This window comes from Chaetodon trifascialis, chromosome 13 (genome assembly GCF_039877785.1).
Source record: "Chaetodon trifascialis isolate fChaTrf1 chromosome 13, fChaTrf1.hap1, whole genome shotgun sequence".
Classification (NCBI taxonomy): Eukaryota; Metazoa; Chordata; class Actinopteri; order Chaetodontiformes; family Chaetodontidae; genus Chaetodon; species Chaetodon trifascialis.
Genome location: NC_092068.1, coordinates 8,412,350 through 8,436,342, shown reverse-complemented (window position 1 = coordinate 8,436,342; position 23,993 = coordinate 8,412,350). Strand labels below are relative to the sequence as shown.

Genomic DNA, 23,993 nt, shown 5'->3' with positions numbered 1-23,993 from the left:
TTCCAATACATAAAAAAAAGAGATTTTTTCAGACAACTTTGGGGCCATTAGGAGGCTCATCACACACTGAACAGACCTGTTTGTTGCGCTCAGGAATCGTGTTTCATGCACCAGCTCTGTCAAAGGTGAGGCGAAGCTCCTGTCTTGGCATTCGGATGACGTGGCTGAAGGTTGCGGACGAGGCGCCGACAATGTTGCTTTATTCACCGTTTAATCCATCGCTTTCCACAGTGACTGGAGGCTGTGAGCCATGTGATGCAGTTCAGCCAATCCAATGTGCGTGCGATGGGCGTCCGTGAAGCGCTTACGCCATATGCGTACGAGAGCATCCCTAAAAATTGCCTCTGTCATACAACCAGGAAGAAGGTGGGATAGCCCTTACAAGCTAACATCCCCAATCTTACTGTATACTTTCTGCGAAAATAATGGGATCTTCCAGGTGGAAAGTGGCAGCGGCGGCCTTTCTCGTTATAGTGGGCTCTTTATTACCTGTCGACGCAGATGAACACGAACACACGGTAAGACAGCGTTTTGAGAGGCCGATTGAAAGGGGGGAGCCTTGAAAATAATGGACGTTTGTGCTCTGTGTAACCTGCTAACTGTAGCCGCGACGGCTAGCTGCATATAGGAAGGCAGAATTACAGACACGACGGAGTGCATGGCTCGTGCCGTTGTGTTATTTATCGATACGTGGGGAGCCATTATACAGAGACGCATTCAACTGGGTAGCTAACTTGTCACCACTTATCGGCCTAAGTGCTTACGGCTAACGTTTGCCTGCTAGCTTGTTAGCACGTCTTCCACACTGGTCTTCACAAGCTTCCCTTGAGCACCGGCGGAAACTGCGCTCAAGTTAGGCTAATTTAGCGTTAGTTAGTTGTTCATCAGAATTAAAAATGCTAGCATGTTGGACGTGTACGTTCTTGGTAATTAATACAAATACGATTTCCTCGGAGTGATAACTACGATGGGTGTTTTATCAGGAAACGTTACATTATGCTGAAACACCGGTTTAACGCCGGGGCCTCTCGATATTCCTGCTCCCAGACGCCTTATTAACAAGTTGTTAACTAGTTAATAAGGTCTATAACATTGTCTTCTTCACAAAATCCACCTGTTTTATGCGCGTCAGTGGAGACGGGTGCAGCGTTGAAGTTAACTTTATGTAAGCAGACATAGCTAACATGCCACTTTTCATAGAGTTGCACTGGCGCAGCGATAAGTGTGTTACAGTTTTGTGTTTGCATTAATTTGAATGCAGTAGTGTTTTTCTACCAATCTGTGTCAGGGGAAGTGTGATGATTACACCTTACATTGATCAAGTCTAAACTGTATCTGTCATGCATGTGAGGGTGAACATGTATTGAAATGTATTTAAAAGTCGTTTTCTTGTAGAATAACAAATGCCCCTTAATGAACCCAGCAGGAGCAGCAGAGCTGTCAGAGCATTCAGGGACTTTTCAGTGAGAGTCCGTGTTTCTCCTTTGCAGTACACAGATAAGGAGGAGGTAGTTTTATGGATGAACACAGTGGGGCCTTACCACAACCGACAGGAGACATACAAGTACTTCTCTTTGCCCTTCTGCGCGGGCTCCAAGAAGACCATCAGTCATTACCATGAAACTCTTGGAGAGGCCCTGCAGGGAGTGGAGCTTGAATTTAGTGGCCTGGACATAAAGTTCAAAGGTACTCTACTGTTACACTGACTCTCACCTGTTGAGCACATATGATCTGATGAGAGCATTGAAGTGATAAATTGTCTCTGAATCTCTGGGTCTGTTCTGTCCCACGCACAGTTTTCCTGTATCTAACAGAGATAATGTGGTGTTTGTGATCCCTGTAGATGAAGTCATGCAGACAACATATTGTGAAATTGACCTGGACAAAGCCAAACGGGATGCCTTTGTCTATGCCATAAAGAATCACTACTGGTACCAAATGTACATAGATGACCTGCCCATCTGGGGTAAGTGACACTTTTATATCCTTAAAAAAAACAAAACAAAACAAAACAAAACAAAACAAAACACAAAACATGGTTTCTTGACTAGACAGACAATACATATCTGGCACTGTTTGACACTGGCTCCTTAGCCAGACTGTGACGGGTGTAACAACACACATAACCATGTATCAGATGGCTTACTTTAAGGAGCTCAAGCCAGTACGTGTGCTGAATCAAACAATCCAGCACGTTTTTGTCGAGTCTGTTGAACGGTTCAGTACTCTGGTTGATCAGCTGTTATCTTCAGATTCAGTCACCTGAAATCTAAGTTAATGTGTTACTGTGATGCACATTGTATATATTTAACACCTTCTGCCTGAATACCTTACTGACGAATCACACCCCTACAACTTCCAATACTGCTGAAAAAGAGGAATTTTGCCCTCAAACCTAACTGTGAAGTTCTCCATTGTTGTTCTGTGCTGAGACATCAGCCATCACAAACTTCTTAAGGTAGTCACTCCATCGGCCCGATCACTTGCATACGTGGTCATAGTTTGCATGATGGTGCCACTCCGACAGTTGTGCAAACATCACTGTGTTGTCTAATGTTGAAGATGGCAGGTGGGGCACTTGCATTTACTCAGCCAGTTCTCCTTGTTGTACTTTTCATGCCTGAATCACTATAAATAGATATAGACTTTGACCCCATGTCCGGTTTGCCAGCGTGTTAATGAACCAGTGCACTTACTATGTCTGTTTCCTACCCAGAGTAATGTAGAATTTTTATACGAGTATACATAGTATACAACTACACCTGTTACCAATGCTATAATCACAAGCAGTGTGATACTCACTAAAGAGACAAACACATATGTAGAGCTTTATGGAAAACTCTCATTGTTGAAACTTTTTTGTGTCCTCACATCTGCTACGATATGTTTTGTCACAAGGGAATAACATTAAATTTCGATATGAACATTAACATTTGACATAATGTTAATGTTTGTCACGTAGCCATGCATTGGAGAAGCAGGAGGATAAATATGCAGACCCAGAATAACGGGCAGACAGCTGGGAGATTCAGAGTGACTGTTTTCCATCAAACTGACTCGCACAGAGTAAGAGTTTGTTACGGTGGCCAGCTGGGACAAACTTAGATAACAGCTGAAGCCAAAAGAGTGAATGTAATAGATGAATACAGATGACACTGTTACATAGTTAACAAGCAGTGTAGCAAGTGACCTTTATTTGGCCTTTACACTCCCTGATTATTAATGTTATATGACCGAAGACCTCGTGTTTACACCTGTCCATTTGACCACTTCTGTAAGGACCAGATCCATAATTCAATGTCTGTTAATGTCTTTTCAAGGCATTGTTGGTGAGGCGGATGAAAATGGAGAGGATCATTATCTGTGGACGTACAAGAAACTGGAGATCGGCTTCAATGGCAACAGAATTGTTGATGTAAATCTGACCAGTGAAGGCAAAGTCAGACTCGTGCCAAACACGAGAATCGCAATGTCTTATTCTGTGAGTACTGAATGAGCCACTCAGAGGTCCCTTTTATATGCTTATAGTATGTGTCTTGTAATCTGATGCGGCTCTGCTCGTGTAAACATGTTTATGTTTAAGAATGTAAATGAACCTTTCCTATCGCAGGTTAAGTGGAAGAAGTCAGATGTGAAGTTTGAAGACAGATTCGACAAGTACCTTGATCCATCCTTCTTTCAGCACAGGGTGAGTTGGATTATACGTTTGGTTTTCAGAGATTTGCCGTTCATCATGCAAGCCAGGAGTGCAAGTGGCTTCTTGGAAAAGCACACATGCACGTTACGTCTCAGAGGTGCGAGTTGAGCTTTGTGCCTTGTTAGGCTCAGTGTAGTTCACCAACGTGGAAACTTCTGACTGACTCTGAACTCTTCCCACCATTGTGGAAGGAATCCAGTCGGGTTCTTTCTAAAAGAAAGATTGGCTCATTCAACAGTCTGAAATTGAAATCCACCAGCTACCACAGCCAGTGGGTGAAAAAGTTTGTTTCCTGCCCTGACTTGTACGGTGAGGCTGAGCCCACTGAGAGCAGGGATTTGCAAATGATTATTTGTGTGACTTCAGTACCTTGAACTCTCTTGAGTAATTCATCCAGCAAGTTTTGACTGAAAAACGTTTTCACAGCACTACATGGCTCATTTTGATTTATTGAGGTTTTTGATATTTAAGTCTGTTTTGATGTCATAAGCTTTGTAACATGGTTACTTCTTAGAGCATGTGTTGATTTTACTGTTTCTTCTTTTAGATCCACTGGTTCTCTATCTTCAACTCCTTCATGATGGTCATTTTCTTGGTGGGTCTGGTGTCCATGATTCTGATGAGAACACTAAGAAAGGATTACGCCAGATACAGCAAAGAAGAGGAAATGGATGACATGGTAAGTTTTTATGGACTCAGCAGTTGGCTCTGAAGCACACAGTTATTTGCTGAATGTAAGGCTAAATCTGTTGGTATCGCCATTATTGTTTTCTGAGTGTTAGTGACGGCTAGGTTTTGTCTTTCATAGTCTTTTTTCCTGTTCTTTTTTTGTTTGGACTTGAACTGCACTGTCCATTTTAATCCTATGCACGTGTCACTAAGACTTCCTGGTCTGTGAGAACGTCTCGTTGTGTCACTGTGTCATCAGGACAGAGACCTGGGAGATGAATACGGGTGGAAGCAGGTACACGGTGATGTGTTTCGGCCATCGAGCCATCCACTGATCTTCTCCTCGCTCATCGGCTCTGGCTGCCAGATCTTCTCCGTCTCCCTCATTGTCATCATTGTTGCTATGGTTGAGGATCTGTACACAGAGTGAGTAATTGGCAGATTATCGCATTGTTGTATCTTATTGTTGTGATTACGGGGTTGTGGCCAGATACCAGGTTCCATTTTAAAACCAGCTCAGAGCAAGTGAGAAGGATGGATTTGTTGAGTTCAAGTCTAATTAATCTCATATCAAATACTTTATCTCCTCCTCTTGATATATTGCCTAAGAGCAATTAATTTAGCTAAAAACAAACAGTCAAGTGAAAAGCTTGATATTTCAAAACCTAAAAGGAAAAATGCTGTCGAAACCTAAACTCGTGTCATTATCGTGGTTTAAAAATGTGGAAGTTACAAATTTTGTTAAGAATGATTATTTTCATGGAAATGGTGAAACTGCAGAATGAATGGGTCGTCAGAGGAAAGGAAGGTAGTGCTTTTATAAAGGTCACGAGTGACTGTTTCCTAACGTGAATCTGTGTGTGAGAAGTCATCTGAATGTGCTTTTCATTGGTAAAATTCAAGCCCTCTGTAGCTTAAAAATGCGTGATTCTATGTGTGTGTACACAGGGCTCCACTTATGTCATTTCTCTCTGCAGGAGAGGATCCATGCTGAGCACAGCCATCTTTGTGTATGCTGCCACCTCCCCTGTCAATGGATACTTCGGGGGAAGCTTGTATGCAAAACAAGGAGGTAATAAAAAAATTCCCATGCTTCACATTCTCTCCTTCCTGAGTACGCCCCATTGGCTCGATATTTCCTATGAAAAGCTGTTGGAAGTTCCCCACATTATGCTTTTTGTTTGTCTGAACAATACAGGCAGAAGATGGATTAAGCAAATGTTCATCGGGGCCTTTATGATCCCAGCCATGGTATGCGGGACTGCCTTCTTCATCAACTTCATCGCTATCTACTACCATGCCTCCAGAGCCATCCCATTTGGCACCATGGTAGGTTTGACACAGCGGCAGCCTCCCTAGAAACCACAGAGTGATGAAGAACATCCTCTGAGTCAGCTTCAGTTTATCTGTGTGGCTGAGCTCAGAGTAATCAGTCAATGAGCGCAACGGCAGCTGAAGTAATGGGAATCGTGCGGAAAGTATTCAGTCAAGTGTTTAAACTGCATCTCATACGGTGCGAGTGCTTGAAAATATATTTGTAAAAAGCAGGATGGAAAATGATCCTTTGCCTCGTCTGAAGAGCATTAAAAACAGATCACATCATAGAAAACACATTCCATGTGACAGTAGCTCTGCAGTTTTTACATTCTGCTGAGTTTATTTCTGCATTTAGTGCCAGAGTTTTCACACTGAGTGCTTTGCACAGAAACTCTTCAGTTTTTTAATTACAAACAGCTGTTTGGTGGCTTGACACAACGCGCAAGAGTTGTTCTGTGTCCATCAGCACAACATGAGATAATTGTGCCAAGTAACCGTCCTGTTTTGGGACATTTGCACCTCCAGATCGGGCGATGAGCATTAATTATGAAAATGTGGCAACCAAGAGATCTAGCACCTCTTAGAGCTATTTCAGTTTTTATTACAGGGAAACAGTCAAAGGACAGTTGAGATAAATGATGGGGGATCTGAAAACACCCTGGACGTCAGCTGTAAAAGCAGCGCGGCCAATCTAACATTAATCATTTTTGTTTTTCCCGCAGGTCGCCGTCTGCTGTATCTGCTTCTTTGTCATTCTGCCCCTAAACCTCGTGGGGACAATTCTGGGGAGAAATCTGTCTGGACAGCCGAACTTTCCCTGCAGAGTGAATGCTGTGCCGCGACCGATCCCCGAGAAGAAATGGTAGGTGTGTCACAGGCTGGGTGTCGCTGACTTTGGGAAATGTTAGGAATTTGCCTCGGTGACGCTGGAGTAGAGCTGGAGACGGTTGTTATGTGTACAAATGCCAATCAAAACATACTATTGGTCACAGACACACGCTGTGGAGTACAACCTTGTTTCCAGAAGGTTGGGACGCTGTGTGAAACACTGTGTGAAATAAATAAAAATAGAATGCAGTCATTTGCTGGCATCACGTCATGGTATATTTCTAAAAACCAATGAAGCTGATGAGGTAAAACATTCAATATATTGTCTTTGTGCTGTTGTCAGTTGAGCATAACTACACATCTAACCAACCAACATCTAAAATAAATTGCGTGTTTTGTTTTACCAGCAATCCAAATATATTCATTATTTCACAATGATATGAAACAGAACATTTTGGGGGATTTTTACAAGCTAGCATCCGGTGTGCATTCAAACATTGTGGCACAGGGTGTATTTATGGCTGTACCGGGAAGTGTAATGACTGACCACTGCGTAGTGAGGAAGTTGTACTTAACGCATGAAATGAATCCCAAGTGTTGCAGGGCCTGTGCTCAAGTGTGCTCAAGACATCGAAAATGGTTGTGCTGTCTGCACAAAGTCTTTGGGTAATGAAAAATAGCAAAGCAATAAACTGGGAGTGCATTAACATTTACAACCTTCTGCCAAGCGCGGTGGCCAGCTGCCAGCAGGAAATGGTAGAAGCAACTTCAGGCTTCTGTCAGTCAAACTTGAATGCTTGACTTTCCAACTTGTGTCCCCCTTATCCCTTTTCCTTCTCATAACACAATAAGTCATGCAACCTTTGCCCTGGGGAGGGGGGGGGGGATCTGATGTGGACCCTTGATGGTCTGCAGGCATTTTTTTCTCACATTGAGTGTTTGGTCTCTCAGGTTCATGGAGCCAGCTGTCATCGTGTGTCTCGGGGGAATCCTTCCATTCGGGTCCATTTTCATTGAGATGTAAGTCGATGCTGCAGCGCTGAGGGGTTTGTGTGTGGTCACGTGATCTTTGCAGCGGGTGATATGTCTTCTTTCCTGTTCTTCAGGTATTTCATCTTCACATCTTTCTGGGCTTACAAAATCTACTACGTGTACGGCTTCATGATGCTGGTCCTGGTCATCCTGTGCATTGTGACCGTGTGTGTCACCATCGTGTGTACGTACTTCCTGCTCAACGCTGAGGACTACAGATGGTAAGCACAGTCGTGTTTTTGCCGCAGTGACTTTTGACTTTGTTGTGGTGGAATATAGTGTGTTTCAACGTGTTTGCCGTAAACCTCGTGTTCACCTGCCTCAGTCTCCAGCTGACTTTCTTCTCTTTTCTAGGCAATGGACAAGTTTCCTCTCCGCTGCATCCACCGCTGTTTATGTTTACATGTACTCCTTTTACTACTACTTCTTCAAAACTAAGTAAGTTTTACTCTTCATTTAACCACACACCCTGGTGAAATGCAGTCCCTGTCTGAGAACTCCAATCCATTTCTTACACATGGTTTTCTCCCGTTCTGTTTCAGGATGTACGGGCTGTTCCAGACATCCTTCTACTTTGGCTACATGGCTGTGTTCAGCACTGCCCTAGGAATCATGTGTGGTGAGTCCCTCCATGCTGTTGTTTAAATACTGCAGGACTGTCCTAAACTGAAGAGACTCACGGCTGTTCACAGAATTCAGCTTTTATAATGTTTTAGAAACTACAGCAGCCACAACTTCATCTATCAGATATGTGGTGGCAGAATGAATGGCAATTTTGGCAATCGGTCAGTGTGACTAATTAGTTAAGAGGCAGAGCTCTTGAATATTTTGGTGCAGTTTCCAAAGGATTGGGCCCAGTGCAAAGGCATTTTAGTATTATCATCCTAAATCTTGTGCTTTTTTCTGTGAGCTTTGCTTCTACAAAGGTTCCACGTCAGCCTCGGTTGTAAGTGCCTTGTTGAATCTGTCGTTTGGGAGTAGGGCTGCATTCATTGAGATTTGATCATAAGCATAAATAATGCTTCATTCACAAAAATATTGTCAAAGACAGAAAAGCTTTTCACACCCTAGAGCTTCAAGTCGTGCTGCCAGAAATCAGCAGACGGAAACAAATGTAGCAGTGTCAGCAGTCGAAGGGAACCCAAAACAGAAAGTATTAATGCCACTGCACCATCGCACTGTGACGGCGATGAAGAGGGAATACTTTGACATGAGGCTGGATGCTGAAGAAATGCCTCGCCAGTCCAAAGCAGCCCACATCTTAGGTGGGAGGTGGTCAAAGGGACGTGACAGTCATGGAGGTGGATGTGAGAAAATTTGCACAGCAGGCGATAGGACGTAGGGCGTAGGACGCTCCCTTGGACAGGAACCCGCACCTTTACACCTCTCAGCAAATTGGCAAAAAGCACACGATGATGAAGCGGTGTGCAGAATATTAATGCAGCGTCAAGTTCATTCACACGTGCTACTTAGGAACAAGTCACGTACACGTAGTTCTTTCATGAAGTCCGGTGTCTTTTCAGGGCAGACTGCTCATTTTGTCCACATCGGTTCTTCAGCTTTAAGTGCTGTTAAATAGACCTTTCCTGAGCCGCTGCGAGCCAAAGCCATCCTTCACCTTGAAGTGTAATAAGCAGCGGCTGGCACCTTGCACCTTAAAACACCTTTGTGGAGCCATCTCTAATCTACGCTTGCTACTACATGGTGCCTTGTGGTTTTGTTGGATGTCTGACTGGTTATTTTGTGGATGTAGGATGCGCTTTTCCTTGCACACACCTTTTATTGGATACCTTCGCCCGGCATCATTTTGCCCTGTGATTGATTTACCTGAAAAGTTAGAGCAGAGCGTGCTATTAAAACTCATAGAACACATCCGTTTGTTCCAGGTGCTGTTGGATACATGGGAACAAGTGCCTTCGTGAGGAAGATCTACACAAATGTGAAAATTGACTAAGGAGCAAAGCAGCAACACAGGGATAATGGTGGATTTGCCTACATGTATCCTGAAAGACGGCGGGCACAAGTCATTCGTTATTACTTTTCTTTCTTGCAAAGAGATTGTCAGAATCTCACTTCTTACAATGTAGTTTTTTTTGTTTTTTGTTTTCCATTTTCTGAATGAATTTCAGCGCCGCAACTCAAAGTGAACAAGAGCAAATCTGCGGAAGAGATATCAAACACACAAGGTTCTGTTTTTATCAGTTGCTTTCAAACAAACGTTGGGGCAAATGTTTAAGGCTGACATGGCTTCTCTTTTCCAACCCAGTCCCACCTGAGACCAGAGAACAGAAATGTTTATTGATGGAATAGTGTAGCTCTCTTCAGTGAAGAGGCCTAAGTGTATTGAAAGCCTTTGTTCTGTTGTGTCAGAATATTGGAGGGTTGGGTCTGTGCCCGTGTTCTGACTTGATTTCTATTTTGTATTCTTGAAGTCACTCGAAATATCGTTACTGCACAGTCCACTAGTCTGTTCTGATTTACTTCCACTGCAGAAAAGATGATACAAAAGCTGTGGTCACTCCAGAATCATTCCCCCCATTTTGACGATTCTTAATTCCCCCTTTTGGTAGCAGTTCATCCAGTTAAGGAGAGATTTTAGTCCTGCTGTAGTTTACTGTACAGACGAGAGCAGAGGGACTGATCGATGGTTGAAGTACAGTAAGAACCGATTTTTAAATGGATGTTTGATGTGATCCCATTTCCCCGTTCAGCCGGGGTTTTCTTAATGTTTGGGTTTGAATGAAGTCTACTTGTAAAGATAATATATGGATGGGGGGCAGTGTATATAACCTTAATAATGTACCTTTAGATGTAGATCCCAAATGTATTTTCGTTGTACAGATTTACTACAGGGTGTTTTTTTTTTAATGAATCATTCAGTTAAAAACAAAAAGAAAAGATTTAGTTTTTTTTTGTTTCTTTGTTTGGTGCTTGGGATGGGGCTGGTGGCGCTGTTACATCTTGCCTGAAATTGCATGAAGTTTTCACCAAACCATCTGCTCATCAAATTCCACTTCAGTCAGCGCTGTCGGGTTTGTTTGTTTGTTTGTTTTTCGATGACAGTAGGCCTGCTTACGGACACTCTTCTTGTTTGGATTTCATATATTATTTAAAGCTTTAAAAGGCTCTACATCTTCTGGTAAGCCATTTCCCTCATGTTCTTTCTGTTGCCTAACCTGAAACATCATTTGTGAATGTCAGAAGGAATGAGGCGGTTGCTTTGTTTCCGCAAACATACTGTACAAAGTGAAGTTTATGTCCACTTAAAACTAGATGTTTTCATAACCACGCAGTCTGCGGAGTGTTTCAAATGCTTTTTTCCATTTTGTGTAAATACAGTATGTACCAAACTTGTATGAGAAGTGGCAATGCCTTTTTTTTCTAATTTCCGGTTCTCCCCCACTGAAGTTGATTTTGGCACCTCATGTTGTGTACCAATGTCTGATTAGACATTTTGAACCTGCATATTAACTTGCTGTAAAAAGAGAAAATAAACATGTTTATGTACAGGGGTTATTAAGTGTGGTTTTGACTTTGAGGGTAAATATTTTTCAACTAAATTATGAGATAAGCTCATACATAATGCACTGTAGATGTGTATTAGAGTAAGAGGAGCACACAGCAGTTCTGCTAAATGTCTGATTTATGCAGAGTGTCAAGTGGAAAAAAGGTTCAGGTCAGTCGGCCTGAACCTCTGCTTAAAATGTAGACCACTGCGCTATTATCCGGCACATGAATCAGAACAAAGCGCTGTCATTTATAAAGAATGTCTTTATTACTTTATTCAGATGAGTGAGTAAATACAATTTATAAATGTAAACTAAGAGTACAATTATGTTTAGACTTGAGCCATTCACTGTTTAGGGTGGAGGAGTTGTGAACTTTGTCTTCTTCAGTTGACTTTTTCAAAGTACTCTTTGGATCCTTCTGGGGTTGGTTTAATCTGAAAAGCAAACAGTTGCAAAAAATCAACTTTAAAAACTAGTTTCCACTTACAGAGGACTGACAGACCAACTGAACAACAGTTTCCTCAGTTTACATATCCTGAACACACACACACACACACACACACACACACACACACACACACACACACACACACACACACACACACACACACACACACACACACACACACACACACACACACACACACACACACACACACACACACACACACACACACACACACTACTAATGAAATAAACATGACATGAAAAGGACAGCGGGTAATGTTTAAGTTTGCAGCAGAAAAACAGGAACACTTCGGTGTCAGTGATCTGACTGAGGGAGCATTTGCAGATGGTATCAGAGACTGAAGGAACTCACCGTTGGGGACTTGGGGGTCCAGCTGGCCGGACACACCTCGCCGTGGGTCTCCACAAACTGGAACGCCCTCACCAAACGAAGGGTCTCTTCTACAGAACGGCCCACTGGCAGGTCGTTCACACTCATGTGCTTCACCACACCATTGGGATCAATGATGAACAGGCCCCTGTAGGATAACAATAACATCAAAAATACGTCATCTTCAGCAATGCTGCTATGACATGATACTACAAAGAGCACAAAAAGTTTTCCAATCTATATTAAAAGTTGTGGCACATGATGAAAAGATGCTTCCTAAAATTCACATAATGAACCCACCTGAGTGCAATGCCTGGACCCTCCAGCAGCACCCCATAGTCTCTGGAGATCTGCTTGGTGAGGTCGGACAGCAGGGGGATGTGGATGTTGCCCAAACCTCCAGTCTGACAAAACACCATGAAATAATACCTGCTAGATTCACACTGACACAATCACTGCTGCTAATACAGGTCCAAATCATGCATTTCAGAGCATGTCAGCATTACGACATGCATTACAGGTGCCACTTCAGGTCAGTCACTTACTAGAGATGTGTCTGTTACACAGTAATTACTCAGTACCTTGCGTGGAGTGTTGATCCATGCCAGGTGGGTGAAGTGAGAGTCCACAGACACACCCACCACCTCACAGTTAATGTCATGGAACTCGCTGGCCTTGTCGCTGAATGAGATGATCTCTGTTGGACACACGAAGGTGCTGCAATATGACAAACACAGAGAGAAATGAAAGGCACCATGAGTGGACCGTTTACTGCCCCAATCATAAAAATAAACGCAGTGCATCTGCAGAGGACTGGAGAGAGATACCTAAAACTTCTACCTCAGTGCTCTGTACGTTTAAATCAAAGCCATCACGATACTCACAAATCCAGCGGGTAGAAGAAGAGGACCAGGTATTTGCCCTTGAAATCAGCGAGGCTCATCTCCTTGAACTCCCCATTGTGGACGGCTGTGGCCTTGAAAGCAGGAGCAGGCTGAGTGACAGCCGGGGCCCATCTGGAAGCGCCTGATATAGAAAAGTCAAACGCAATTTATTCATTCAGACTATTTTCTTTGTAAAAGCAAGATACGACTTACATTGTCAGGAAGCCAGACACCATACTGAAAACTGCAGACACCTAAAGTGATGGGAGCTATTTACAGAAAGGAAAAGGGTGAAAAAAGGGACAGGCAACTTATTTAAAATTCCCTTTTCAACAACTTGACCCACTGTCCAGTGCTTACACAAAGAAAGAAGATCAATGTTCACCGCTGACTGCTTTCAGTGCAGTTATATTAGAATGATATGCGCTTCAAATGGCAACCATCAAAAACATCAATGACTGTTTTAATATTTTAAGTGAGTCTAGGGAATACAGTTGCCTTATCATAAAACAATAACAAAAAAATGTAATGCTGTGATTTTATTGTCCAGCTGTAATGTGACGATGAATACTTCGTTTCACTGTCATCTCTTCATGATCCTGGTTAATCAGACACTGACAGAGCCTTTACACTAAAGCCCTTTAGATATGAATTATTCATTCAATGGATTAATAGTTTATGTTCAAGCCCATCTCATCAAACGTCCACTGTATATTCTGTAACTCTGGTTTTGTACATACTGGTAGAGAAACAGGCTCTCTGCAGTGCAGGCCCACTGAGGCTTCGTGCAGCTCCAGATGCTCCATGTTGGCAGGCTGCTGTGACTTTCCACCCTCCTGCTGCTACCCTTGTCTATAAAAGAAGATCAAGACAACATGAATAACCCACAAAAACACAGAAATACTAAGCTGTTTTGGTTAGCGACTTGACAACACTTATGTTTACACCAGCCATGTTTTGTGTCTTCAACATAAGGTCTGAAATAGAGTAAAAATGTGTCAGATGTTTTCAAGCTTTGTGTGTATTTAATCTGAATTTGTCCTCCGTGGAGAGAAAACATGGCCTTCCTCTATTACTTCTCAGAACTTTCTTTTGTTGCTACCTCTTCAGAGGTAAGAGAGGGCGTGTTAACAGACAATGGACGTGAGCAGTGGATCTTGCAAAGGACAGGATATAATCAGGTTTGATGTCAACAGGTTCTCCAGGCTGAACAAGACCACGTCCTGTTCAGAAAAACGTGACTGACAAGCTGAACCTCATTCACGAGCTGCAGCTTAGATTCTTAGTGAGACTGAGACGTTTAAACCCTAGTTTACATGAGTGTTTGTAGGTGGAAACGTTTATTCAGAATCATCACATAAGGAGTAACACTGATGCCGCTCTGCTCTCTGTGGGTTTAAAAGAAGAGACCACGCCCAGCACAGCAGGTGATTTTCATCACCTGCCAGCAGCAAAATACCAGCTGAGAGAACAGTAATTGCTGTTACTGGCAAGCACACTAAAATAAGTCTCCTGAGCCTGCACAACATGTTTTCTTGGTCTGCTGTGGATATGTGGCTGTAAAGAACACAGTAAAAATCCTACGTTTCTGCTGAATAGTTTGTCCGTCTACAGGTTAGTTAAGTACTGTGCTGACTTTCTGCAATTGAATGATGAATCCTGTTAATGATCATGAACTGTTGACATTTCCTTTGATTTAAAATGTGTCATTTTAAGCTCATTAGTTGACCAATTTTGCTTTTCCAATAGATTTTCCATGCCCACATTTGACTTATTACAGCAGGAAAACAAATAACATTCATTATTGCTCTGTTCTATTCAGCTGTCCCCACGCAGGTCATGACAATGAGTCAGCATTTAAAAAAAAACAAACAAACAAAAAAAAACACAGGACGCTGAGACTGAAGCAGCCAAATGGAATTCAGCCATCATTATTATTGTTATTATTACAGTTCTTGTAATAGTATTATTTGCACCTGAGATTATTTCAACATGTCAAAAGAGGCCTTTTAAGTCATGTTTAATCAATATTATTCCTTCTATCCTGTCTTTGTATGACTTTGAAGCTGTTGATGTAAACAGAGATGAACTGTAAAACTACACAATAACAACCTATTGTTTATTGGCCATTGTGTTCATAAATACAAACTAATACTTTTATGCTGCTATTGTGTTTACTGTCACCTAAAAACCTGCAGTTTCCATTAGGACAAAACCATATGTCTATTGATGGATGCTGCACATATGCACAAAGACACAGATATTTATATAGCAGGGCTGCAACTAATGATTATTTTCATTATTGATTAATCTGTTGATTATTTATCCTCAATTCATTGATTAGTTGTATGGTCATTAAAACGTACAAAAGTGGTAAAAAATGTCGATCAGTGTTTCCCAAAGCCCAAGATGATATCCTCAAATGTCTTGTTTTGTCCACAACCCAAAGATAATCAATTTGCTGTCATGGAGGACTCAAGAAATTAGAAAATATTCACAATTAAAGTCAGAGAATTTTGACTTATTTTGTCAGTTTCAAAACAAAAGCACACAACATGTAAAGTGCATGTCTCGCTAACTGGCCCGGCTTAGTGAAACACAGACGTCATTAATTAATGTCGTTAGTTAGACCTGTGCTTTCCTGCTGCGACATGTCCCAGTGTCCAGTGTGAAGAGTCTCCGAATAGAAACAATGGCACTTCACTCTGATAAGGTTTTTTTGTGTTTTAATTGAGAACCATATTATCCGTCTGACGCAGCGGCCGCGGACCAGAGGTTTGTCACCATATGGTTCAAATGTGCGACACAGACGACATGACAGCTGCTCAGTGCAGAGGTCTCATATTCATCAACGCCTGCTATCCACACTAGTTAATTATTGATTAATTAACACCAAACTAAGGCAAAAGCGTGTCGAGAGCAAATCTGATGTTGTGTTGGAAGAAGTTGCACTTACAGAGGTCCTGAGTAGTCTTCCAATGGTGGCTGCCATTTTGGATTATGTCACAAGAGTGTGGTTTGTGTCGGTCACTACGTCATTTACGCACGTGCTCGACGCAAACCTGTCCACTGAGAAAATATATACATAAAATATTATCTTTTTTAATATTCTATTAATTTGATTTAAGGAGATCCTTACCAATTTCGTGTTACCTGTTTTCTAAAAAAACAAAAAACAAAAAAACACAAACTCTACTGTTGCCTTCAGGTGCTCCTCAGATGTTAAGGTAATTTAACATTACAGTCTGTCCTAGTTTGAAGGTTAATTACTGACCTTGGAAATAGCAATGTGGAAAAAAACAGAAGCTGTTGTATGCTGATTATACGTCCAAACGTTTAGCGTCAACTATGAACACAGAACCTTTGCTCTCTGTTCCGTGAACTGAACACAACGGCAACTTGAACTTGCTAGCTTTACAACCTCCGATATTCCCGATGTCCCAGAATGCAGCATAGGTCCGCCCACGTGGTTGAAGGCGGAAGTAGTTTCGAATTAGTACTTGACCTCAAAAGCAGGAGCAACACATGCAGGTAAAATGTGTACTTTAGTTGTCTTATGGTAATTTCATTAATTTATGAGACGTAGATGCACTCGTCGCTCTAATGGATCCTAATCTGCTTTACTGGAAAGACCATGGACAGGTATGTGTGCACAGCAGTGTTTAAACATGCAGAGCATCATCAGTGATGAGGATATGTTACATTCAGCCAGTCACAATGAAACTGTGTTTACATCTTAGTTCCTCTCATACTTTTTGTTAAGCGTTGAACTGCAGATTTCCTCTTTCTTCAGTCTTTCCTCAGCCGCCTGCGGATCTGGGTTAGTCTCCTTGATCCAGTTTCCCTGCTTGCCTCTGATGTGAGTAGCAGCCTCTGCAGTAATCTTACGCTGTGAGATAATACCTGATGGTTAACTGGTGATACTGCTCTCCTCAGGCTGAGATACAGAAGGCCCACACTCTAGTTGGAAATGGAGAGAAAGTAAACGAAAAGGTGAGATCATGTTTTAGCGGTCAGTCAGATTCATGAGCCTGCCACATATTTATTGAACTCTGCTCTGTTTTCTCCTCTAGGATGGTGACCCAGTGATCCTCTCACTTGTAAGTCTCGCAAGAAAGGCAACACCGCAAGTAACATCCTCTCAACATAAAAAAAAGTTTTCTGCGTAATGGCACACCACTGTAACGACTGCCACGTCTTCCTGTCTGTAACCAGAGGGGTTTGACTGTTATAGCTCATTAAGAATCCATTTGTGCTCATGTGTTTATATCTCTGACTGTCCTGATGTTTATCCTCTGGAAGCTGTGCTGTCCAGATGTTGTCATTTCAGTGAGTTTAATGTGTCGTCTCTGTGTTTCCAGTCGTCTGTCCATGCTGACTCCGGCGCTGCTCTTCCTCTAGTTTTCCGCCCTCCAGGTACAGTCAAATGCAAGCTTTCACAATTTCAGAGGGGTGTTCATCCACCATTACTTTTATTCATAGTAGTAAGTGAGTAATAGCAGCGAGTGTAAATTCTGTTGTGAAAGAAACTAGAATGACAGAAACTCATTCAGATCTTGTCCCATTTAACATCTCAAATGGCATTTCTCAAACTTGCACATCGTGAATCATGTCTCTTATTAAGATACAACTGGAAACACTTAATTTGAAACAGAGACGCTGACGCCTTCATTTCCTTTCCAGCACTGTTTCCAATATCAGCGCCTCTGGTACGTGTGCTGTCCTGTGAATGCATCATGACTCTTTGCTCTCAGTGGTTGTGAAACAAGTGCTTGACATTTTTAATTTTTTTTTTTTTCTTTTTTTCAGGTGTTTGCCAGCTTTTTGCCACACAACACGGTCAAACCTGCTCTGTTTTCACAGGTAATGAAGCACATTCATCCTCCTCCTTATAGTATATGACATGCGACTGCAGCACAGTGTGCGTTAATAATAAAACAGTGCCCTCTCTCAGTTATTGTTGCAGAGTTACAGTGCTGGGTTCAACCATGCAAACAGAAACTCCTCATCAGAGCAGGTAATATTCAGATATTACTACCCAGAATGATTCTTTATTTGCTTCACTCCTTGATGGGTCTTCAGCCTATAAACTGTCTTCAGCCTTTCAGCGTCCTCCCTGTGTTTCTGCCTCACCTTATCTGCCTTTATCACTCACCACCAGGGGAAGCAGATGTCTGTGAAGCAGCTTCTGTTGATGGTTGGAACAGTTTCCTATGCGACATGTGCAGGGGTGTGTATGACGTGATAACTTCTGCTGATTGTGATGTTTTAAGTCAAAAAATTTGGCTTCTTAAAACCTTTTTTTTTTATTGTTTCCTGTGTCGTTTGTTTCAGGCCCTTCCCCAAATTTTCATTAATCGTCTTCATGTGAGAGGCGCACCGATACAGACTTTCTGTAAGTCGATATTGCCGATCCCGCTCTCAGGTAAGTTCATGGAGCGTTATATTGAAGCATAAATCAGAATACTTTATTGTTGCCTGTCAGACGGTAGATACGTAGGTCTATTGTTAATTCACCCCAGCGTGGACGGACACTTGTGCATCATTAGCCTCTTTTCCTTTTTTCTTTTGATTTAATGTTGAGTCAGCTGGTGTGGATCCAGTAATAACAGGAAGCGCTCATGCTGTGTAACTCTCTGCAGCGGCTGTGGCCTTCTTCAGCGTGTTCACTGTCAGAAGCGAAGAGGCAGAAACGGGAATCCAAGTGTTTGATTCCAGCGGAAATCCAGTTGGCTTCTCGAAAGCCGCGGGAGAAAAGGTGAAAAGAGGAGCAAAAGGACAAAAGCAAGTCTTGTCTTTGAGAAGCTGCAGCGATGTTTAAGGTTTTTTTCTTTTTGTTCAGGCTGTGAGGGAAACTGCGTTGTCCAGGGCGGCGCTCTTTGGTATAACCGGAGCTGTTCCTAATCTCCTGGGTTTGCTCTTGCAGAGGTCAGTGGCTTTTAAATGTAGTAATATTTAGGTGGAGAAACTCACACCTGCTGGACTCCACACATTGATCTTTATTCACAGGAGCAGATTTTTCCAGAGGAGCTCTCTGCTGGTCACTCCCCTCCGTCACATAAGTGTTGCATTTGCTCTGGGCTTGATGATCCCTGTTTCATTCAGTCTCTTTCCACAACTGGGAACGGTAAGACTCGTGATCCCCCCGTGCCGTAACGTTCTGCTTTTGATGAACTCAGCTGACGTAGACCTTGTTTTACAGATAAAAAAGGAAAAGGTGGAGGAGGAGCTGCAGGCTGCAGTGGGAGAAGGGCCAATATACTACCACAGGGGACTTTGAGGAGCTGTTCCACATAGCAGATACAACCAAGGCACACGTGGCCATCGCTGAATGGCATTTTAATAAATATCTTCAACATCACACAGCTGAAAATGTTGGATGCATGTAATGAACTCAAGGATGAAATGCAGCCTTTTCTCCGTTTTCATGGCTAAAACACTGTTTAGCAGAGTGAAACAAACAGGAAGCTGCTTTTTGATAGTAAATTTATTTAGTTGGAATATTAGGTGCATTTACAGATATGAAATATTACATCAATTCATGAAAATACATTTAGTTTTCAAAGTTACATGAGTGTTTCTGTGTATTGCACTGGGTGTCTTTTCTGAAATACTGAGGCACAAAAACATCCTTTTGGCAATGTGGCTGAAAAAGTACTGAAATGTAAAACAACAGCGCTCTAAGCTATATCATCAACATCAATAAAGAAAAAAAAAATAAAACCTGAACAGTAACAAACACGTAATGCAGTATAAATCAATGTGGACGAGGAAGCACCAATCATTATTTGATCAGCTGCAGACTGATGAGGAGCGGCTCTTCTCTATAAAACACTCTTTGAAAAAGCCTCATATCACAACAAAGTTTGCTTGTAATTCATTTGTGTGCAGCACTGACGTCATTAGTAAAATACAAAATGTGACATTGTTAAAAGAAACGTCAATAAACCCACATTGTGCGATGTTTCTATCAGCTAACTCATTAATAATAGTAAGTGCCTGTTACATCTGAGCCGGTTCAGCTGCTGTGCTGTTTCTACAGATACGAGCGTGAATATTCACAGTAAGCACCCAACATTTCAGACCAGGAGCGACATTTGATGTTTCTACGTACAGCTTTGGAGTGGGAGCTAACGTCTGGAAAGCACTTAGATGTACCAGCTGAAAAAGTACCAGCTTTTTTTGTCTCCGTTTCGCGACGCTGGAGACAAATCCCGAAGTGCCTTTTGGCTGTAACTACTGTTAAAGGATGAGCTGAGCGTTATCATATTTTTTTTTACACCAAACCCCATGAAAAGACCAAAATGGACTTTGCTATTGTCTGTGGCATGTCGCTCCAAGCCTACTGGTCTCTACTGAGGATGTAAGTGTTTAAAAAGGAGTCACAAATATATTGTAACCTCATAAAATAGCAGGGCACTGTCATCTTTCACAATCATTACTCAAACTGGAGTAAATAGTGTTGGGGACTATTTTCAGCTGTGGATTAATGCACATTTGGTTCTGTTGTGACTATTTATGGCCTGAATCAAACAGCCAGTGCAGCAATGTGACTCACTGATGCATTTTTAATACTTTCTGATAAAAATGGAGCACAAAGAATAAGATATATCAGGCTTTGGATACATAGACATTTCTTGGTCTTTTCATGGGATTGGGAAAATAAAACACTGCCAAACGTATCCTTTAATTCTGTGATGTAAAACATCCTGGTATTGGTTCATGACACCACAGCGGTGGATGATGAAAACTGATGCTAGTGAAACCTACCTCTCCTTCCTCACGAGGAGAAAGTGCGTTGTGCATGCCCTCATGATAACTGTGAGTGTGCACAAACTCTCAGAAAACAGTAATTGTCCCAAAATCGACCAAACAGTACAGCCAGAGTCCACGCTGTCCAGATCCTGCAGATCAGTGTCTGAAAACAGGTTTATATCCGTAAGAGCTGTTCGGCAGCTGCCAAATGAAAGAGGAAGTTCTCTGTCGCTGGAGGGAAATGATGCTGCTTTAAACCTTCCAAAGTGATTTTAGAGTCTTCGCACTCGTCAGCCAGAGCCACCAAGTTGGCAAGGATCTCTTTAGTCTTGACAGAAATGTCCTGTGAACGTACACGCGGCCGTCATGTTAGATTCAAGGCTACATTTCCTACAACAGTGGACTGAACACAGACACATCTGGGAACTCTCACCTTAATGACCTGAGTGTCTGACCTCTCAGCATCCTCTGCAGACTGGACAATGAGGTGGCCGATGTCCTTGTGGAGCTTCCCCATAGCCATGGCCTCTGTGGTGGGATAGTGAACATCAGTCTGAGGGAAATGCTGTCCTGCTCTGAGACACCAAAGTGCTCTTAGAAACATACTGTACCTTTGGCACTCTGAGAAACTGTAATGACACTGTCTGGGAGGTTCACATACACGTCATACAAGTCCGATCTGTTGCTCACTTCCGGATCCACGAATCCTGCCACATATCCTGAGGAGAAAACGAACACACTGGCGCATAAATAATTCACTTCTCCACCATCAGATCATAGTGATCATAGTGGAAACGATGGCTAATCGCCAAACGTGAGACGGTTTACTGTTAAGTAGAGTAACTAAAGCAGGAGGCAGCCTCACCGGGGCATTTCTTGAGATCCTCTAGTTCAACATCGGTCGGGTGCACGTACGGGTGTAGGATGGACCAGTCTTTCCTGTGCCATGTCAGAGTAGGCAGAACTCTGAAGGGAACAGGCACAGAGTTATTTACAAGTGACAATATTCTCCACTGCAAAGTGATTCAAGCCAGATCTTTTGAATTTAAGTGTAAAAGGCACCGTGTGAACTCCAATAACGCTTCAATCCGAGGGTGATGGACAATGATCCTCTTCTTCAGCATGAGAGCGGTGTACAGGATGACGGTCTCCATGCCAAACTGAGACACCACATCTGAGGGAGGACGGAAACACGGAAGGAAAGTGGATGACTTGCTTTTGTCTCTGAGGGAAATGTAGTGTGTGTTTCCAGTGGATGTCTATGAACCACTTTCAATTTTGCCTGACCGGAAGTAACAGCGCTATTTTCTGTTTCTACATTCTGATGACGAATTTTACACAAGTGGTCAAAATATTGCTGAATATTTCTCTCAGTGACAGTGATGTCTCACCTTTGACCGATCCAGCCAAGTACGCTTTCCGTACATCATAGTCCTTAATTAGAAACGAGCCATTTTCATCACTCTGGCAAATTCCTTTGGTGAGAACGGTGACATAAGCCTCCATCATTTTGACTGGACTGCCATGTTTGATGTACATTCTGGACGGCAAACAAAAACACGTCGCTCAAATGAAGAAACCCTCTCTAAAGAAAAGAGTACACAAGGTGTTATCTGTGCTGCACACTGTACCTGCAGAGTATTCTGCTCAGTGCAGCATACTTCTCAGGGTTGAAGTCTTTTGCTGTCACAACGACTGAAAAATGAGTCACCTTGAGGGCAGATGGAGGCAGAAACACAACACAGTGCAAATATTAGAAACCTAGAAATGCCATACTATAAATACTCCCACTGTTCCTGGCTGCAAAGTCTCTGGAAACTCTACCTTATTGAGTGCTGTGGGCTCCTGCACCTCCACCGTGGTGATGTAGTACCAGGTACGACAGAACTGACCAAACACAAAGGTGTGGAAATCCCGGCCACCCTGTGTCAGACAGCACTTGCTGAGCAGGACTTGCCTCAGGTCTGAGCCCACAGAGGGATAGCACCACACCCACAGCGTGTCTCCATTCACATCTTTCTCTGGGTAGAGGACAAATAAAACCACAGTTCGTATATGGATCTGAATAGATTGGTTGAACAGACATTAAAAACAATCTAAGACAGAGGTCCATGCCCAGCTCACTCATGTCCACCGCATAACATGCAGGAGCAAAGAACCAATGAGGGACACGAAGCCCTGCAGATGATTATCATGTGACTGCCCCGCACTTACAGTGAGTCTGAGGCGCCAACTTTGCTTGAAAATCGACCAAGAAACAAGAAACGACCCGTGGACTAAAACTTACCAATTAATCCGACGCTTAACATAAGCTGTGTTTCAGGTGCTGCCATATTCCATACCTGAAAGAGTTCAGAACCACAAGTTAACCGGAGACACACCAACAACCATCTTCTTCCGTGGACACTAACGTTAACTATGAAATACCCTGAGAGCTCCTGCCAGGTCCAAATACCCGAATGCGATGCTTGACAGATCTGATAAGACAGTAAATGTGTTCAAACTTGTCAGTGGCCTTGCAGGGATTTCTGCTGTAAACAGACTTTCCTCCCTGTGCGAGATCTCTTCCTTCTTCCGGGACAGGAGAATGTACGGGAGGAGGAACGCTGCTGACAACCAATCAGAGCAGGCGATAGTTCAGCGGTAACGGTGCGTTCACTGTTAGTGGAATTAAACATTAGATTAAGCAAGACATAAAATACTTGATAAATGCCAATAAACGATTGTGCCTACACCTCTAAATGGATCAATTAATATTGTAGTTTTTTTTGTGTAAATCGGCGGATAAATGATCTCTGACAACAGTAAACTAGTTTTCTAACTATATTTTGGGCAAATAACTATTAACTGTAACGATAATCTTAAAAGCATTTCTAATTGTAATGTCACAAGGCTCAGTCAAACGAGGCATGTCCTAATCCATTTTTTTTAACCCAATCCTTTAACACAAAGTACCTACTGATATTGAAACCATTCTCATGTTGGTTTTATTATGTTTTTGTCCATTTTTCCATAATACATCTTTGCGGTGCATATTTTAGCTACATTAGGCCTTCACTGAAATTAAGTGATTTAAATGTGACCGACAGAATTGCCCTTCTTAACGAAAACTGCGGTCGAAGCAAACTTGTCAACCAACAACAGAACTTTAGTGCTAGACTGACCTACAATATTGCTTACTCTTTTAGGTTAGCAATGTATTTCACTTTGATGTCAGGATCACTGCAAGCAAGGCAACCATTTTAACGACATAATTCAAATCTCTATTTTGATGGATATGTTTTTTTTAGGAGTTGTAAGGATTTGTTTTGGCCATGTAGTTAAGTATGACGTTTACATAGTGCGATATAATTGACTAGAATTACATTTTACGAGGGTTTATGAATGTACCATCAGGGCAGCTCATACGGGAACTTTACACACCCAGAGTTGCCAGGTTTGTTAAAAAAAAAACCCGTTTAGAG

At 42.4% G+C, this 23,993-nt stretch overlaps 4 protein-coding genes across 4 annotated transcripts; 2 read left to right on the top strand and 2 right to left on the bottom strand.

Annotated features, from left to right (window-relative positions):
* Positions 1-297: 297 nt before the first annotated feature.
* On the top strand, positions 298-10,038 carry tm9sf3 (transmembrane 9 superfamily member 3). The gene is made up of 15 exons (XM_070977697.1): positions 298-518; positions 1,491-1,686; positions 1,844-1,966; positions 3,321-3,481; positions 3,611-3,688; positions 4,245-4,376; positions 4,626-4,792; positions 5,344-5,438; positions 5,565-5,695; positions 6,406-6,545; positions 7,463-7,531; positions 7,618-7,764; positions 7,898-7,981; positions 8,086-8,162; positions 9,430-10,038. Exons 1-15 carry the CDS (start codon positions 426-428, stop codon positions 9,495-9,497), a joined length of 1,761 nt encoding a protein of 586 aa, XP_070833798.1. The 5' UTR covers positions 298-425; the 3' UTR covers positions 9,498-10,038.
* Positions 10,039-11,296: 1,258 nt separating this feature from the next.
* Positions 11,297-15,789, bottom strand: prdx3 (peroxiredoxin 3). The gene is made up of 7 exons (XM_070977189.1): positions 15,731-15,789; positions 13,515-13,626; positions 12,775-12,916; positions 12,472-12,607; positions 12,191-12,294; positions 11,873-12,038; positions 11,297-11,486 (listed from the first exon to the last, which is right to left on the bottom strand). The coding sequence occupies exons 1-7, from the start codon at positions 15,764-15,766 to the stop codon at positions 11,436-11,438; spliced, it is 747 nt and encodes a 248-aa protein (XP_070833290.1). The 5' UTR covers positions 15,767-15,789; the 3' UTR covers positions 11,297-11,435.
* Positions 15,790-16,226: 437 nt separating this feature from the next.
* On the top strand, positions 16,227-19,462 carry sfxn4 (sideroflexin 4). Its single transcript, XM_070977188.1, has 14 exons — positions 16,227-16,416; positions 16,568-16,633; positions 16,711-16,767; positions 16,848-16,874; positions 17,136-17,190; positions 17,458-17,483; positions 17,584-17,637; positions 17,729-17,791; positions 17,936-18,004; positions 18,109-18,199; positions 18,417-18,532; positions 18,617-18,702; positions 18,784-18,901; positions 18,977-19,462. The coding sequence occupies exons 1-14, from the start codon at positions 16,378-16,380 to the stop codon at positions 19,052-19,054; spliced, it is 945 nt and encodes a 314-aa protein (XP_070833289.1). The 5' UTR covers positions 16,227-16,377; the 3' UTR covers positions 19,055-19,462.
* dennd10 (DENN domain containing 10) lies at positions 19,247-23,112 on the bottom strand. Its single transcript, XM_070977186.1, has 10 exons — positions 22,957-23,112; positions 22,817-22,871; positions 22,354-22,550; positions 22,161-22,240; positions 21,921-22,069; positions 21,592-21,703; positions 21,395-21,495; positions 21,141-21,248; positions 20,963-21,057; positions 19,247-20,872 (listed from the first exon to the last, which is right to left on the bottom strand). The coding sequence occupies exons 2-10, from the start codon at positions 22,860-22,862 to the stop codon at positions 20,705-20,707; spliced, it is 1,056 nt and encodes a 351-aa protein (XP_070833287.1). The 5' UTR covers positions 22,863-22,871; positions 22,957-23,112; the 3' UTR covers positions 19,247-20,704.
* Positions 23,113-23,993: the final 881 nt, after the last annotated feature.

Coding starts and splice junctions, on each gene's coding strand:
- tm9sf3 (XM_070977697.1), top strand. CDS start 426: ATGGGATCTTCCAGGTGGAAAGTGGCAGCGGCGGCCTTTCTCGTTATA. Junction 4,793..5,343: donor GTTGAGGATCTGTACACAGA/GTGAGTAATTGG, acceptor TTCTCTCTGCAG/GAGAGGATCCATGCTGAGCA. Junction 7,532..7,617: donor GGGTCCATTTTCATTGAGAT/GTAAGTCGATGC, acceptor CCTGTTCTTCAG/GTATTTCATCTTCACATCTT.
- prdx3 (XM_070977189.1), bottom strand. CDS start 15,766: ATGGCAGCCACCATTGGAAGACTACTCAGGACCTCT. Junction 12,295..12,471: donor GGATCAACACTCCACGCAAG/GTACTGAGTAAT, acceptor GTGTTTTGTCAG/ACTGGAGGTTTGGGCAACAT. Junction 11,487..11,872: donor GGACCCCCAAGTCCCCAACG/GTGAGTTCCTTC, acceptor TTTGCTTTTCAG/ATTAAACCAACCCCAGAAGG.
- sfxn4 (XM_070977188.1), top strand. CDS start 16,378: ATGGATCCTAATCTGCTTTACTGGAAAGACCATGGACAG. Junction 16,417..16,567: donor ACTGGAAAGACCATGGACAG/GTATGTGTGCAC, acceptor CTCTTTCTTCAG/TCTTTCCTCAGCCGCCTGCG. Junction 16,875..17,135: donor ACCCAGTGATCCTCTCACTT/GTAAGTCTCGCA, acceptor CTGTGTTTCCAG/TCGTCTGTCCATGCTGACTC.
- dennd10 (XM_070977186.1), bottom strand. CDS start 22,862: ATGGCAGCACCTGAAACACAGCTTATGTTAAGCGTCGGATTAATTG. Junction 22,551..22,816: donor GTTAAGCGTCGGATTAATTG/GTAAGTTTTAGT, acceptor TCCTCTACCCAG/AGAAAGATGTGAATGGAGAC. Junction 21,249..21,394: donor GGATCTCAAGAAATGCCCCG/GTGAGGCTGCCT, acceptor TTTTCTCCTCAG/GATATGTGGCAGGATTCGTG.